We start from the raw sequence: 15,922 nt of genomic DNA, 5'->3' as shown, positions 1-15,922 counted from the left end.
GCCCCAGTGTGTTTATCCAGTCTCCAGGTTGGCAGGGGGTGATGGGGGAGATTGGAGGGGAGGGAGAACTAGGATGAAGTGGGGTGGATTGCTAGGGTTAAGGAAGTACCCCAGTAGAGAAGCCACACGTGCTAGCCAACACACACGCACACTCCAGAGGGCCAGAGAACACTCTCTGCTCCCCCACAACACGCACACCCACCCCTGCTTCCAGTGCCTGCCTTTGGCAACAGCCTCGGTGAGAAGGTATTTACAAGATGTCCCTTGCGGTGCCGAGGAACAGGGCCAATGTGCTGACGCAGATCCCTCCGCTTGGAACTTGGGCCCAGAGAGCATGGAATGGTTCCCAGGATGGATTGTAGGGGTAAGGATGAAGGGAGAGTTCCTGGCATTGGGGGGAGGGAGGGGGGTGTGGGTAATAGGATTGGTACTGTGACATCCAAAGTCTCCCAGGATTACTGTCATAGTCTGGACATACAAAGTGGCCTGCAGAGCTTCCTCTCCCTGCCAGGACTCCTTTTACTCTTGACAAGTATTGGTGACCCTACAATTTGTGTGTTGCCTCTGCTCCACCCCATCCCTATCCCCCCAGCACTCTCCCCGTCCTCCTTCCCCCTCCCCCAAGCATCTACAAGGACAAATTCCAGTCTTCCACAGCTCTTGTTACCTCTCCTGTGGTTATGGGTGCAGAGGAACCAGATTTCTGCGTCAGATTCAGCTCTCACTTTCCTTCAATGCACAGACATTAAGGTGACAAGGTATAACCCCAAAAAACACTGAGCTGAAGCCAGGAGATCCTAGTATTGATTCCATCCCTGACCTATGTAAAATGACATCCTAACTCCTACCCAGTTCTAACATTCTAAGAGTTCAAGAAACTCCCTAAGTTTTGCCAAGTCCTATACATTCCAGAGCGTATCCATGTGATTGACGGATGGATCAACTTTCTTCATTTATAAAGGCCAGCTTGTATATGAGCCATGAATAGCCTGGGTCCCCTCAATACAGGGAAGAAGGCAAGAGGAACAGCACTAGATTTAATTTTTTGGGAGGACTGAGGAAAGTGCTCCAATAACCACTCTAATGGCAGTGAAGTCCCTGGCATCTCTGTCTTTATCTGACCACTCCCCTTGTTTGAAAATATCTGGGTAGTAGCAGCTAAAGGTCAAGAAATCCTTACATGCCTTAGTTTGGACTTAGAGAAAACCTTTTGACCTCTGGGCCAATCAGCTCAATAAGCTTTTTGGTCATTCTGTGGTCCCATTTGTTTCTTCCATTTGACATTTCTATTTGCTCTAAAAGAAACAACTCCTTTTAGAAGCCATAATTTAACCTCAAATGACCAAGCTCCAAAATGACCTTTTTATGAACCCACTGATATCTTAACCTCATTTTGGTTCTCCTGTGACCTTCTGAGTTCTAGAAATTTGGAGGGCAGGAAGGGAAAACAAGGGAGTGTACCAATTGGAACTCAAATATTTAATTCTTAATGAACCCACTTGGCCTCTCCACATTTGTATTTTCATTTGGCTTTTTGTTTTCTAGAATCGCAGTAGGTAGTGAAGAAAAATTTAAGAAATGGCCGGTTTGGCTTTTAAATATACTGTGTAACCCACAGATGATCTGTCTTCATTAAGTGACACCTCATCTTTTCACATTAACACCACAGTGGAAAGAGCACAGGCTTTGGAATCAGCCAACTTGGGGGTTCAAAAGTCCCACCTCAAACTCACTCCCTATTTGAGCTTGGGCAAATTAGTTAGCCCCCTTGGGCCTCAGTTTCTTCATCTGTAAAATGAGGAGGTTGTGCTAGAAGGCCTCCGGGATTCTTTCCCATTCTACATCTATGATATCCTATGGTCCTTTTATTCCATTCACGTGCTTAAATGCCCGCTTTATTTGCTGGGAAGTGTTGAAGTTTATATTGGATGATGTACCCTTCATAGCAAAGATTTTATATGGAAGATATATAGGGAAATGGCACAGATATATAAGAACAAGAGACATCCATAGGTCGTGGAACTGGATCTCAAAGGGACCTCAGAGACCGTCTTGTCCAACAACCTCATTTTATGGAGAAATTGTAACCCAGAGAGGTTGGGACTTGCCCCAGGTCCCATAGGTGGTAAGCATCACAGGTGGGATTTGAACCCTGGGCCCTGTGGCTCCAAAGTCAATGCTCACTCCCTGTGCCACAGACTCCAGAATAACTCAACCATTTCTAGGGGTGGGATATGCAGAGGATTTGGTCAATATGGCGTTTTTCTTGTGCACAGATCTCTCTGCCCTTTCTTAATCATTGCTGATAGTGCAACCACCTCTTCACTTTTGCCTCAGTAAGGAAACCAGTCTTTTCATTAACAGGGAGGCCTGAAAACTAGGAGCTTATGCCCTGTTCCTTTCTGTTAGTGTTGATAGAAAAGCTATGGGAATAATAATAATAATAATAATAGCTATTATTTATATAGTGCTGTCCACAGTGCTTTACACAAGCTAACTCCATCTTCACAGCAACTCTGTGAGGAGGCACTATTATTATCCCCATTTGACAGATGAGGAAAACCGAGGCACAGAGAGGTCAAATGAAGTGTCCAGGGCCGCACAGCTAGGAATTGTGGGAAGCTGGGGGAGCTTTATGCACCAGTTGTATCTCTCTGCTCCTCCTTTCTTCAACACCTAGGGCCTCCCAGGTTTTCTGGAGTGGCATCTCTGTCCGGCTGCTTCCCAAACTCCATGTTTCTTTCTCCCCGAATCGCTTAACATTCCTCCCGCTCTCTGCTTATTTTTAGACTCTTTCTTGCCAGCCTGATGTGCCACTCCAGAGCACCCTTGAATATTTAAAACTGTCTCAAGGGTCAGTCCACCAGTATGCCCCCTCCCCCAACAACGAGGTTATGGACCATATCCCATCATCAAGGTCTCTTCCTCTCCCTGTGATTCCCTGCTTACAGCCCCAAGAGCTACCATTGGGCAGTATCTCTAGTTTGTCCAGCTGTCTGCTGGATATCTGCTGCTGCCCTGAGGGTATCCTTAAACTGGACAATTTTAGAAACTGTCACTAACCCGAAGGCTCCCTAGGGCAGCCTACTGGCAAAGGTCACTGCTGTCCATGCTGACTTGTATGAGGAAATATATCTGTCCAGTTCATTCTCTTAACCCTCAGTAGATACGTGTGTTTGTACAGCATATTCCAGTTACATGGTAAGGTGGTGCAGTACCTGAAACACAGGATTTGTAATCAGGAAGACCAGAATTCAAATCCTGTCTCAAGATGGTTCCTAGCTTTGTGACCCTGGACAAGTCACTTAACCTCTCTGTGTCTCAGGGGGCAGCTAGGTGGCACCAGCCCTAGATTCAGGAGGACCCGAATTCAAATCCAGCCTCAGACACCTAACACTTACTAGCTGTGTGACCCTGGGCAAGTCACTTAACCCCATTGCCTAGCCAAAAAAAATTTTTTTAATTACCTTAAAAAAAAACCTCTCTGTGTCCCAGATTCCTCATCTGTCAAATGGGGATAATAGCACCTCCCTCAGTGTTTTTATGAAGACCAATGAATTAACATGCGAAGCATTTATTGCCCTGGCCATTATTATATTGTCCGAGTAACTTTACTATCAAACACTTTTGCTCAGTCATTTTTCATTTGCATCTGACCCATTTGGGGTTGTCTTGGTAGAGATGCGGCAGTCGTTTGCCATTTCCTTCTCCAGCTCTTTTGACAGATGAGGAAACTGAGGCAAGCAGGGTTAAGTGACTTGCCCTGTCACACAGGTAGTAAGTATCTCAGGCTGGATTTGAACTCAGAAGGATGAGTCTATCTGACTCCAGGGCAGGCACTCTATTCACGGCACCTCCTAGCTGCCCTACTATCAACATTAACAGAAGGGAACAGAGACATCTGTATCACACAAAGAAATACAACATTCCAAATCCACTTCTAACTGGCTTTGTAGATACTATTTTGTTTTCCAAAATTATTTTCTTGATTATACCTGGTTCACAAGAGCGTGGCCAATTCCTAAGCACAGATTACTCACCAAAAAGAGTGACCAGAAGTGTCTTATTATTAAAGTCAAGTATTACAAAGTGGCTTCGGATGATTTCAAAGTAGAAAGCCAAAAGTTGACACTTTCTCTGTATGTACACATGGGTGAATACATAAAATGTTGATGGGCTGGTGAAGAAGCAGGACTTATTTGATATTACAAGGTTGGCTCATTCTCTTTCTTTCTACAGTTAATGCATATGGTACAGCTGAATGGAGTCCAATCTCTGCCTTATTTTAACATGAGCCAGATTATATTATTAGTCAGTTACCAAAAAGAAAAGAAAAAAAAAACAGAGAAAGGCCTTGCTTGTTAACTGAACTTAGAGAGCAGCTATCACCCACCCACTTGAGGTGCTAATAATTGCAGGTCTTGAAGAGTGCTAATTTAGTGATCACATATGTTGCAAATTTCTTTTTTGTTTTTTTTCAGAGATTGAATGTTAGCCAGGCCTCCCTTGTTCAAATTTGGACTCTAGCCATAACATTTGAACAGGATACCTAGGATTGCCATTTTCTGACTATGTGACCTTGGAAAAGCCCCTCATTTTTACCCTGTCTGGGCCTCAGTTTTCCTCATTTGTAAAATGAAACAGGTGAATTTGACAATTTCTAAATCCTGTGAAAGAAGCAGTCTTGCAGCAGTGTGTATCGTGGCACCCCACCTTCTCCCAAGAACACTGTGTCACAGGCTTATTCCTTTCTTCCCTTCCCCCCACCCCCACCCCCCCAGCTAATGAGATCGAGTGACTAAGTTTGTTGTATTTCCTGACCTGCTCTGATACCTCCACACCCAGAGGGCTCAGAGATCTGGGTAGAGCGAGGACAATGCAGACCGGCAATAAGAATCCCCTTCTCTTCCCTCCGTGATTCTTGTCCCCCCCTCTGACCCCCACCGCCTCCCCATCCTTTGTGGGGCAGGCTAAGCAGCAGCCTCAGCCACACAGACACACACACGTGGGCTCTGTCTATTTATTTCCAAAGCATGGACAGTAAAGCAGTATGCGTCACAACTAAAGCCAGAGTGGCCCCAGCAGCCCCAAGAACCACCCCTCCCTCTCCCTGGAGGTGCCAGGCCCCTGAGGAGACGCTGAGCCCTAGGCCTTAGGACACATTCGGGGAACAGGTAGATCCATCTGGTGTTTCTGTTTCTTTTTCCTCTCTTTCTCCTACATCATTAGAAAATCGTGTGTGTGTGTGTGTGTGTGTGTGTGTGTGAGGCCATAGTGTTTCCTATCTAAATGGACAGAATAGTCAGGTGTAAAGCAGGGACAGGCTTGACACTGTGAGAGGAATGTCACTTGGCCTGGATTATTGCAACAACAGTGGGATGGCCATGACTGGCTCTGGCGGGGCCTCTGCTGCAGCAGGTGGGTGGGTTGTCGAGATTTGGGGGGAAGATGCTGTGTGTGGCCTACAGACCTGCGGCTGCTTGTCTTGGAGAAGGGGAGGTGGGGCCTGGAGGATCATTTTTGATTTGATAGGATCCACCCATAGTGAGGGGCTGGGAATAGGACAAGGGTGGGGAGAAGAGGGAGAAATGCAGTGAGAAGAGTTGGGGGGGGCACCTGGAAAGAGCCAAGGTTCCTCAGCTCCAAAACTGTGAGCTTTATGGCAGGGATGCAAATTCCCATTATAATGAGAAACCTCTCTGTGGGGATTATAGAGGGTCCCAACAGAGAGTTCTCTCGGGGCTAGGAGAAAGTTGAGGACCCGGAGATGTCAGAGTAGGGAAGAGGATCAACACCTTGACAATGACTACTTCTCGGCCTCCTGGGCCCTGACCCCGACTGGAGTCCTTTGGCTCGCCCACCGGGGGTCAGTCCATGAGGGCTCCAGGGCAGAACCGTGCCCCCTGACCTCCACGGGGCAATCCGGCAGAGGCCCTGCTTCTGTGGCCTGTCCGTACATCCCAGTTAAGTGCTGGGCTCTGTGACATCCCTTTGCACTAAGCCACCTGCCGTGGGCCCATGGCCCTGGCTGAGGGAGGGGCTGGAGTGTGTCTTCCTCAAGGAGAGGTCCTCAGCCTCCACTGTGGCCAGCCTGGCCTCAATCTGCTCCAGGTCATCTGAGCCCACTTCAATCTTCACACACAGGAGATGGATGTATGTCTCATAGCGGCTTTTCTGGGAGGAAGAGGGAAGGATGTCAGATGAAGAGGAAAGTGGGTCACAGGGCAGCTGGAGAGGTAGGGTGTGACAAATGAAATCAAGCCAACTGTGTCACTAAGAGTCCTACAGTAAATAAGGAGACCTGGGGAAAACTGCTTCCCCTCTCTGAGCTTTTCTTCATCTGTGAAATGGGATAATAATCCCTGTCTTGCCTGAGCCCAGGGCTGTTGCTGTGGGTTTATACAAGCCGAGTTTGATCTAAGGGGTTTCTCACAGAATCTGTCTTGGACTCACATGCCCACCTAGGATTTCACCTGGGAATGCCAGGGTGATTTTTTCCCCCTACCTACTCTCACAAGTTATTATAAAGAACAGATGAGACAACGGGTATGGAAATAGCATACACAAAAGAGATGGTCATTACATTCCCCTGACCCAGTTGGAGAATCTGTATCTGTATAGATATCTGAATAGAGCCTCTCCCCACCCCCACCCCCACTCTGGGCCCTGAGGGGTCTCTGAGCCATGTCCCAGCCTCCAACTCTGTCTGTCACATGGTCCTTTTTGCACGTATGATGTTTTGCATGTTTTCTCCTCTATTAGAAGGTGAGCTCCTTGAGGGTGGTTAGCATATGCCTGACACATAGTAGGTGCTTAATAAAGGCTTGTTGTCTGACTGATTGGATTTCTTTCTAAGCAACCTTTCCCAAATATTGTCCCCGTGATTCCATTAGTGTCAAGAAAGGCACAGGGTTCCTTCTTCTGTTGGTCAGTCAATATGCCTTTGTTAAGTACCTACTGTGTTCCAGGAATTATATTAAGAGCTGGGGGTATGAAGAAAGGCAAAAGACAGTCCCTGCCCTCAAGAACCTCACCGTCTAATGGGGAAGGCAATATGCAAACAACTATATGCAAATAAGTGATAGATAGGAGCTCATCCACAGAGGGAAGGCCCTGTGACTTGCCCAAAGTTGTCCAGCACCAAGAATAAACCAGGTGACCAGGTGGCCTCGTGAAAGGGAAAATTGCCCTTTCTGGCCCCAGCTCTTCCCCTGTGGTCTGCACCGAGCTCAGCACTGATCCCAAATGCCCCCACATTCCCGTGCAGTCCTTACCTCGAACGTCAGGTAGTGCTCCTTCAGCCGGTACTCCTCCGCCTCCTTTGACTTGACGTTTTTCTCAGTCGGGTGCATCCTGTGCTCTGTGAGCTCCGCTGTGATCTGCCTCATCTTGTTTTCATGGGACCTCAGCTGTTCTTCCTGCAGAGGGGACCCCCCCCCACATCCAAGAATTGTTGCCTTGCAGCATAGGAAGAGGGATAGCTGTTCCCATTCCACAGATAAGGAGACGAAGGCCCAGCAAGGGGTATGGACTTGCCCATGATTCTCAGTGGCAGAACTGGTCCTGGAACCCAGGTTTCCTGATGCTGTAGCCGAGGGCTCTTAGTATGAGGTGTTGCTGCCATTCTAAATTCACTCCATCTCCCCTGAGTTTTAGTGCTGGTGGTGCTGACAATTGAATCTCTCTGGCCAGAGGGGAAGGAGTGAGGGCTAACAGCTGTTGGGTAAGGCTGTCACATCAGGTACCCACCTCAAGAATGTGTAGAATAGAGTTTAAGAGTCACCCTTATAATCCCCTCTATCTTTCCCAATGACAACTTTGATTTTCAAAGAACTTCAGCTGACACACACCTGCACACTATGCACACAAGCACACAATGTAACATATACGTGCACGTACACACACACACACACACACACACACACATATATACACACACACACACACACACACACACACACACACACACACACAATCTCCCCCTGACATAGCCAGGCTCTGATGTTATTGTACACATCATGGGCAGTGTGTCAAGGCAGACCCAATTAGAACACTGGGAATGATGAGGTGTTTGCAAAACTCCTTCCCTCAGAGGGCAGGAGGGCCCAGGTCACATTGGAAAAAATAGGCAGATAGGATCAAAGTCATGAGCTTAAAGATTTCCCAAGCCCTAACCAGTCTGGGTGGCTGCCCAAGGAGATTGCATAGTCTTCTCTGTAAAGCCTGTGGCCTAGAACAGGCAGAAGGACCCAGAACACAGGATGTCACAAAGAAAGGTCCTTACCTCTCTCCTTGGGGTAGACTACAGAAGGCAATGTTTTCTTTGGGAACACCCCCACATACCCCCAACCTATCTCTAGGAACTTCCAAGACTCTCCCCAGGGAACTGGCCTGGTGGCATCTCAAACACAGCTTGCTATTGGATTGTGCTATAATTTAGCTACTCGGGAATTTTATAGTCTCAATTAACTCAGTCCTCAGATCCTGGAGGACAAAACCTACCTTGCCCAAAGAGGCTAGCAAAGGCCAGTGCACACAGCAGATGTTCAGTATATGCATCTTATTAGAACAGCACTGAGTTTGAAGACAGGAAGTCTGGACCTCAGTCCTAGCTCTGCCGCTAATTCAACGTGTGATTTTGGGCAAGACACATCTGTGTACCTCAGTTCTCCCATCGGTTCCTTTCCAGCCCTGGCATTCTAAGCCTCTTGGATTCTGTTGGGAATAGAAGGAGAGTCCCTGGGGTGAGGCAGACTTTGGTCCTTACCTGGCACAGGCGTGTGGTAGAGGAGGGCAGAAGGGGCCTACAGAACTTCTTCATTGAGCAGATAGCAGCTGGGAAGGCAGGGGCAGAAAAAATGGCAGCTACCAGGTTGATTCGAAGAATCCAGGAAAGCATCTCCTCCTTGCTCCTGGGGTGGGGAAAAGGTACCACCTACTCACAGCTCTCTGGTATCCTTTTTGTGAATGGTGCTGGCACTCCAGACTAGACAGGACTGCCTCCTACAGGGCCAGGTGTGGCCCTGCTTCCAGGACCTATCTCAGCTAAACTCTGGGCTCCCTAACAACTTAGTTCTCTCTCTCTTCTCTCTCTCTCTCTCTCTCTCTCTCTCTCTCTCTCTCTCTCTCTCTCTTCTGTTTCTATATATGTATATATATATATATATGTATATATATATGTATATATATATATGTATATATATGTATATATATATATGTATATATATATGTATATATATATGTATATATGTGTGTGTGTGTGTATGTATTGTACATGTATTGTGTATATTGTGTCTGTGTCTGTGTCCCTAATTCCTAACAAATTCCTGCTACAGAAATCCAGACTTGACCCTTATAAGTAAAGAGTATGTTTTATTTTACAAAATGGATTCACCAGCCACTCTACATTTAAAAGTATAATACGCTTTATAAAGGTCTGGGGTGACAAAAAGTAAAAAACCCTGAAGCAGGAGGATCAAGAATTGAGTTTTTCATTCTATCACTAAATCACCTATGACCTTAGACAAGTTGCTTCCCCCTCTGGGTCTGTTTCCTCCTCTGTAAAGCAAAGGAGTTAGACTAGGTCCATGCAACTCCAATATCTACATGTGGGTGGTTTAAAAGTAACTTTACAGTTGCTTGAACTAAAGCAAGGTAAATCCATATCCATTACCAAATCCAGGAGCCAATAACCCACTTTTCCACACCTGGGGGTTTCTGTTGGATTCTGCCTTTTACATCCCCAAAAGGAAGCTGCTGGAAACCAATTCTGATGTTTTTGGAAAGGGGGGCAGAGGGAGGGAGAGAATTTTTTCACTTTCAGGTGAGGGTGGGGTGGGGACAGGGAGAAGAGAGAAGGAAACCTGGAGCAGATTGGGCTCAAAAGCACCACTCCTTCTACCCCAGCTGGAGGGCCAGAAAGAGAAGTCTGGGCTGGGCCTTGCTACACAGGGATCAGATGAAGGGATGTGTTGGAGCTGATTGTTAAATTTTCAGCATGAGCATTAGCACCTCAGAAATCAGCTAACATTATAAATCAGGGCTTGATTTATTTTTGTTGATTGTCTAGACTTAAGAAAGTGAAGGAAAAAATGTTAATAATGGAAATTAAGCTTCAAAGTGTGCCCCTTGTATTTTTCAGAGAGCCATTTACTAAACATTTACCAGCACACCCCTAAAATACATCTATTAATCTGTGAGAGGAGGTTGGCTGACTCTAGGGGCATGAATATATTAGGCTGCAGGCAACCTACTGAGGGTACCAAATTCTCTTCTATTCTGAGATTACTTATAGGCAGCAAACCCAGTGAGGCTTCTTTGAGGCAGAGAAGAGCAAAACCTCTCTGAGGAGTCTGGTTCCTGGAGGACATTGTCTGGGTGCCAGGGTTCCCTTGTCCCTGGGTGTGTGTGTGTGTGTGTGTGTGTGTGTGTCAAAAAAAACTACAAACAAAACAGGTATTCAGATCAATTGGGGAAAGACTGAATAGATTGTAATCAGCTAGGTACTGAACCTTGACATAGGGAGTTCCTGGTAGAGAAGATTTTCTCTAACAATGCAGGTAGACCTTTTCTCTGCAACTCACAGAAGTTGTCTGGGGCACTGTTGACTTACTCAGGGTCACACAACCAGTAGTATCAGAGGTGGGTACTCCCAGGTCTTCTGGGCAGCAGGCCAACTCTCTTTTCCACTACCCCACGATACCTACCTCCTTTGTAAATAAATTAATGTAATAGTATATTAAGCATAATAAGAAACCAAGATATGAAGAATTCAGAGAAATATAGGAAGGCCAATATAGCTTGATACAGAACGAAGTAAAAAAAAAAAAGAGAACAACATACACAATGACCACAATAACGCAAAAGAAAATAAACACAAAATAACACAAAGACTGTGATCATTGCAGTGACCAGTCTTGACCTCAGAGAACTGGCCATGAAACACATCTGCCGTTTCTCAGAAGAGAGGCAGTATACTAACTAGAGTTGCAAGTGGGAGTAGATGCTACTAGATGTGGCCAATATCTTGGTTTGTTTTACTTAAACTTCTTTGTTATGTGGGAGGAATTCTTTTGTTGGGGAGGTCAATGGAGAGTGACATCCATATTAAAAAAATTAATAAAGGTTTGGTTTTGTTTTCCAAAGAAAACTATGTGCACTGGGTTGTGCTGTCCGAAGTCTTAAGGAAAGTACCTGAGGATTATATGAGATGGACCTTGTCTCAAGGTCAGTAACACATATATATCCATGACTACCCCTTCTAGCCCTTTCCTGCTCTCTCTTAGGCACGTCTGAGTCAGAGGACATGGGATTCTGACACCAAATAAGGATACTCACGGTGCTTGGAAGAGAAATACCCTCCAGTCAGCAGTTTTTAGCTTCAGTACGTTAGACTTCTTGCTATAGTCCAAGGCCCTAGTGGCCAGTGCGTGATGGACACGAATGGCATTCTTCAGGTCCACTTCTGAGAGGTCTTTATCTGGCTTGTATTCATCCTGGGATGCAGTGAGTAAAGGAGGAATTTGTGGGAGGAGGGCAGTATTCCATTCTCTTCTTACCCTTCCCATAAACCCTCCCCCTAACACCCACCCAGGACCAGGTTCCCAACAGAATTTAGCCTCCTCCCTACCCTAGAAACATCTTCAACTTAGTTTTCAACTAAGCCAGTGAGGGCTTTAAATAAATCCTCACCACTGTAAGAGCTCCATGAGTCTCAAAAGAGCAGAGCCTTCCCCCTTCCTCTCTGTCAAATCCAAACTCCATCTTTCAAGGTCCTGCTCAGTGCCCACCTCCCTCTTAAGACCTTCCCAACTGCTGAATTTCTGAAAAACTGGTTGTAGGGCCACTCAACAATAGGTTAGGAAAAGGGGACAGAGACAATGTCATGTACTTTCATTATTTCCCTCACCAAAGAAAGATAGTATTGGAGAAACTAATAGATGTTGCTCAGCATATACCAGCTATAAAATCAACATGGCTGTGTGTAATAGATGTCACCTACCCACCACCGACTCAACTAGAGCCCAAGGGACACATTATTCTTTCAGTCAAAGGATCAGATCTTTGACACGTAAATTACTTCTAATATGGTTTCAGCCTACCTTTTCGATCTGATTTACCCACTTCTAGTCTACGTTTTGGCCAAAGTGGTCTACTTGCCATTGCTTTCGTGTGACGTTTCACTTTGAGCGGCCATCCCTCATCATTCCTTATCTCTTGCCTTTTAGACTCCCTGGTTTTCTTCAGAACTGAGCTTGAATGCCTGTCTTTTTTGTCCGTCTAGTTGCTAATAGCCTGACCTCTGAAATCACTTTGTATTTACGTCCTGCATTTTAAATTTACTTATACATGTACATGTTGTATAGGAGCTGAAATCGAAGGCAAGGACTATGACACTTTTGTCTCTAAATCCCCAGTATCTAGCAGAGCGCCTGGCACATAGTAGATGGTGCTCAATAAAGCCTTGCTGAATGAATAATGACTAAGTACCCTGGGGGACTGTCCAAACTTTCCCTCTTTCCAACCCCAGACCCTCAGGTGATTATAGATCTCTACTCCTTCCCTTGGCTCATGGTCTGAACTACCTCCTTTTCTCTTCAAGAATGCTCCAGGTTCAGCCCTAAGAGGAGAACCATCCCACTGATGACCACATGTACCTTCTGTAGGTAAAGGATGGTTCCTTTGAGAACCGCATAGAACTTCTTCCAACCTCGCCGACCTCGGGGGGCTAGAAGAAAAAACAAGGAATGGATGTCTATGACCTATCTTTATTCATCCCCCTCCACTGCACAATTTCCTCCTGAATTATGAGTCAAATAGTCAAATAAAGTCTATGTCACTGTCCACACACAGAGCCCACACTCCCTCCCTCTACCCATCCCCTGCCACTAACTTGTATGTAGGCCCACATACAGGCTAGACATACAGAGAAAGGATCTGTTCAGAAATGAAGTCCACAGGGACATAACCCCAGAACCCCCCACTTGAGGTAGTCCAAGGCAGTAGATTCATGCTACAAAAAGGGAGTCAAGACAAAACCAATACCAAAGACTTCTTTAACTTTTCCAGGGACTGAATCACCCAGGCTAGGTGTGCCCCATCCCTCTCCCTCTTTGGAATGACCACAGGCCAGGTTGGGCTCTCACGAAAAGTCCTAACAGTGAGCAAAACCATGAAAAATGGGATAATAATGAAGCAATAACTCCTCAGTCCCTGCCCCTCCTCCTGCCCCCAACACACAGCTTGGGTCAACACAGGCCCAAGGGGGATGGCAGCTCTCATGCTTCCAGGCTAGGGATCTATAGAAGGCTCTTTCTATTCCTCCTGCTCTGTGATCCCAGAGAATGTCACCAGATACCAGTGGCCCCGTTCCAAGAAAAATGTACCAGGGACTAGAAAGGCCTCAACAAGAACCCAACAAGGACCCCTTGGTTGGGGAAAGTGGCTTAGGATGGCTATATGAGCACAGACTGATCATATAAGGCTCTCTGCAATTTGGGGAGACACAAATTGAGAAGGACAATGAATAGAGGCAATGTTCAGATACAGAGGGAACCAGAGGGTCCCCAAATCCTGATGAATGGGATGAGCTTGGCATTGAGTGAAAACTTTGGGATAAATGAAAGGAAGTCGAGTGACGGATGAGGGAGGTTTGAACAGGGAACTCAGTACTCCTCAGAAATGATACAGGCTAGAGACAGTATTGAATAAGGGTTTTAAAAAAAAAAAGGTGGGCTAGTTAGGGAAGCCATATGCATTCTAGCAGAAAGGACACTGAGCTAGGATCTGAGTTCAAGTGCCGGTTCTATTACAGCTCACTCTGTAGCCTTGAACAAGTCACTTCACTCTTTGGGCCTCAGTTTTCTCCTCTGTAAAGTGGGGAGAATAATCCCTTTTCCTTACCTACCTCTTACTGTTGCTATGAGGATCAAAGATGACAGATGTGAGCATGCACTGTCATAGTACCAGTCACCATACACATCTCAGCATTTTTGTGTTAACAGGGGGTGGAGGTGGTTGGGAAGAGTAAGGGTTTTTTGGGACCACCAACCCTAACCCATGCAATAATATGAACTTCCCCACACCGTCCCCCAGCATTCCCCCAGGGAGCTGGCCCCAGGTGAGGCATCATGTCCTACCACCCCTCTCCTCTTCCCCCCTCCTCCTCCACAATGCGCTGGGGAGTGGCACCCACTTCTCTTGCCATCCATGTCAGCATGGGTCTTGCGGGTGAGCACACCATGCTTGTAGGTGGCAGCGTTGAGCGCCTGAGGGACATCCAGGAAGGGGTTGCCGCCGTCTATGATTCTGGTCACTTTCTTGGCCCCAGGCCCGAACTTGTCGTCCACCAGCTCAGACAACGACTTCCTCAGCTCCTCCTCATCGCTGGGGAAGCACAGGGATTGGGACCACAGGATGGCCCCTGCCTCCCCCACACATCCTGGGAGGGGGAGGGGGGGAATCTGTAGCCCCCACCCCATACCCTTCATCAACAGTCCATTCCCTGGGCCCGGGAAAAGCAGGGTAAGCCAAGATCATTCTCTAGCCCTCACCTTAGTTCTTACCCTGGGAGACAGGACAGTTTCTCTAAGAGATGAAGAGGCTCTGACTCCTAATTCTGATGCCTCTACCCACGATCATAGATCTTGAATGATTTCTGCTGTCCTGATACTGATCGCCATCCTTGGCCAGAGAATCACAGGATTTTAGATTCTCCCCCTTCCCCACTGGGGATCTTGGCTCTTGGATCAATGGATCCCCAGACCAGTTCTACAATCCCTCTCTCTGTCTGAGGTGAAGGGTATGGAAGGGTAGGTAAATAACTAAATGCAAACTATGGCCAAGAAGCCCCATTGAGAGGCCTCATGAGATAGGACAATTGAGATATAGAGTAGTGAAGTGCTCTGTCCTTAGAGTTGATAGGACAGAGAGTGAGGGGAATCCTCGGAACTCAATTAGTGTGGTCTCCAACTACACTGAACCCTATCTAACTAAAACCAAACTGGAATGGGGACCATGGAAAGATCTCCAAGGACTTCACACTTACGACCTTTTTTCTGAGATGGAGAGGGATCGTCACATGGGTCACTATCCATTTGCCTTAGACCCTAAATTCCTCAGGGGCAGGTTCTGGGGCACTGGATCTCATTTGGTACCATGTCAGCAAATATGGGGGTAGTTGGCCATGATGGCTGGTGATGATGATGACAATGAGAAACCAACACACTAGGCTCAGTACACCGACCTACTGTCCTAGCAAATGGGTTTCTTCTCATTGGTGTGTTGCACATACTACATACACACTCAGATCTGGAAGGGAACTCAATGATCTTGCCTGAATGGTAAACCTCCCTGTAATATACTAATGAGTAAGCTGTCTTGTCCACTTCTTGAAGACTTCCGGTGAGGTCTTCACCAACTACTTCCTTAGGGCAATCCATTCCATTTTTGGACAGCACTCATTAGTAGGAAGATATTCCTAAAATCTGCTTCTCTGAAACTTCTGCCCTACTTCTAATTCTTCCCTGGGTGTCCAAACAATTCTAATGCCTTCTCCCCATGGCATCCCTTCTTCAAATATTCAGATGCCTAAATTTTCTCTTTTCCAGACTTAATAACCTCAATCCCTTCACTTCTTCACTGCTCCCAATTTTCCAAAGATCTAGGAGAGTGGGAAGCCGGTGACATTCAGGACCTAAACACTCTTGCCTTCCCAAATGGAAATGAGCCCCAAGGGACTTATTCCATACCTCAGTCAGGCACCCTCCCACCCACCCCAAGGCCACAAACACTACTCACATGGCCCACTCCAGCTTTTCATTCTTAATGGAATTGTATAGTGTCTGGAAGGAGAAGAAAAAGGAGCACTAGTGAAGAGTCCAGAAGAGCTGAAGCCATTTTTCACCCTCCAGCTGATCCTGAG

General features: G+C 46.5%; 1 protein-coding gene across 1 annotated transcript in view; it reads right to left on the bottom strand.

Moving 5' to 3' along the window:
* Positions 1–5,006: 5,006 nt before the first annotated feature.
* Positions 5,007–15,922, bottom strand: part of PSD2 (pleckstrin and Sec7 domain containing 2) — a 72,853-nt gene continuing 61,937 nt past the window's right edge. The window contains 7 exon segments of the mRNA XM_021005119.2: positions 5,007–6,174; positions 7,275–7,418; positions 8,768–8,912; positions 11,338–11,495; positions 12,657–12,727; positions 14,195–14,385; positions 15,799–15,842. Of these exon segments, the coding sequence (XP_020860778.1) occupies positions 5,965–6,174; positions 7,275–7,418; positions 8,768–8,912; positions 11,338–11,495; positions 12,657–12,727; positions 14,195–14,385; positions 15,799–15,842 (963 nt within the window). The 3' untranslated portion in view covers positions 5,007–5,964.

The sequence above is a fragment of the Phascolarctos cinereus genome, unplaced genomic scaffold (genome assembly GCF_003287225.1).
Source record: "Phascolarctos cinereus isolate Bilbo 61053 unplaced genomic scaffold, phaCin_HiC Scaffold_2;HRSCAF=192, whole genome shotgun sequence".
Classification (NCBI taxonomy): Eukaryota; Metazoa; Chordata; class Mammalia; order Diprotodontia; family Phascolarctidae; genus Phascolarctos; species Phascolarctos cinereus.
The sequence above is the reverse complement of the archived record's forward strand: the minus strand, read 5'-3'. Positions and strand labels throughout refer to the sequence as shown.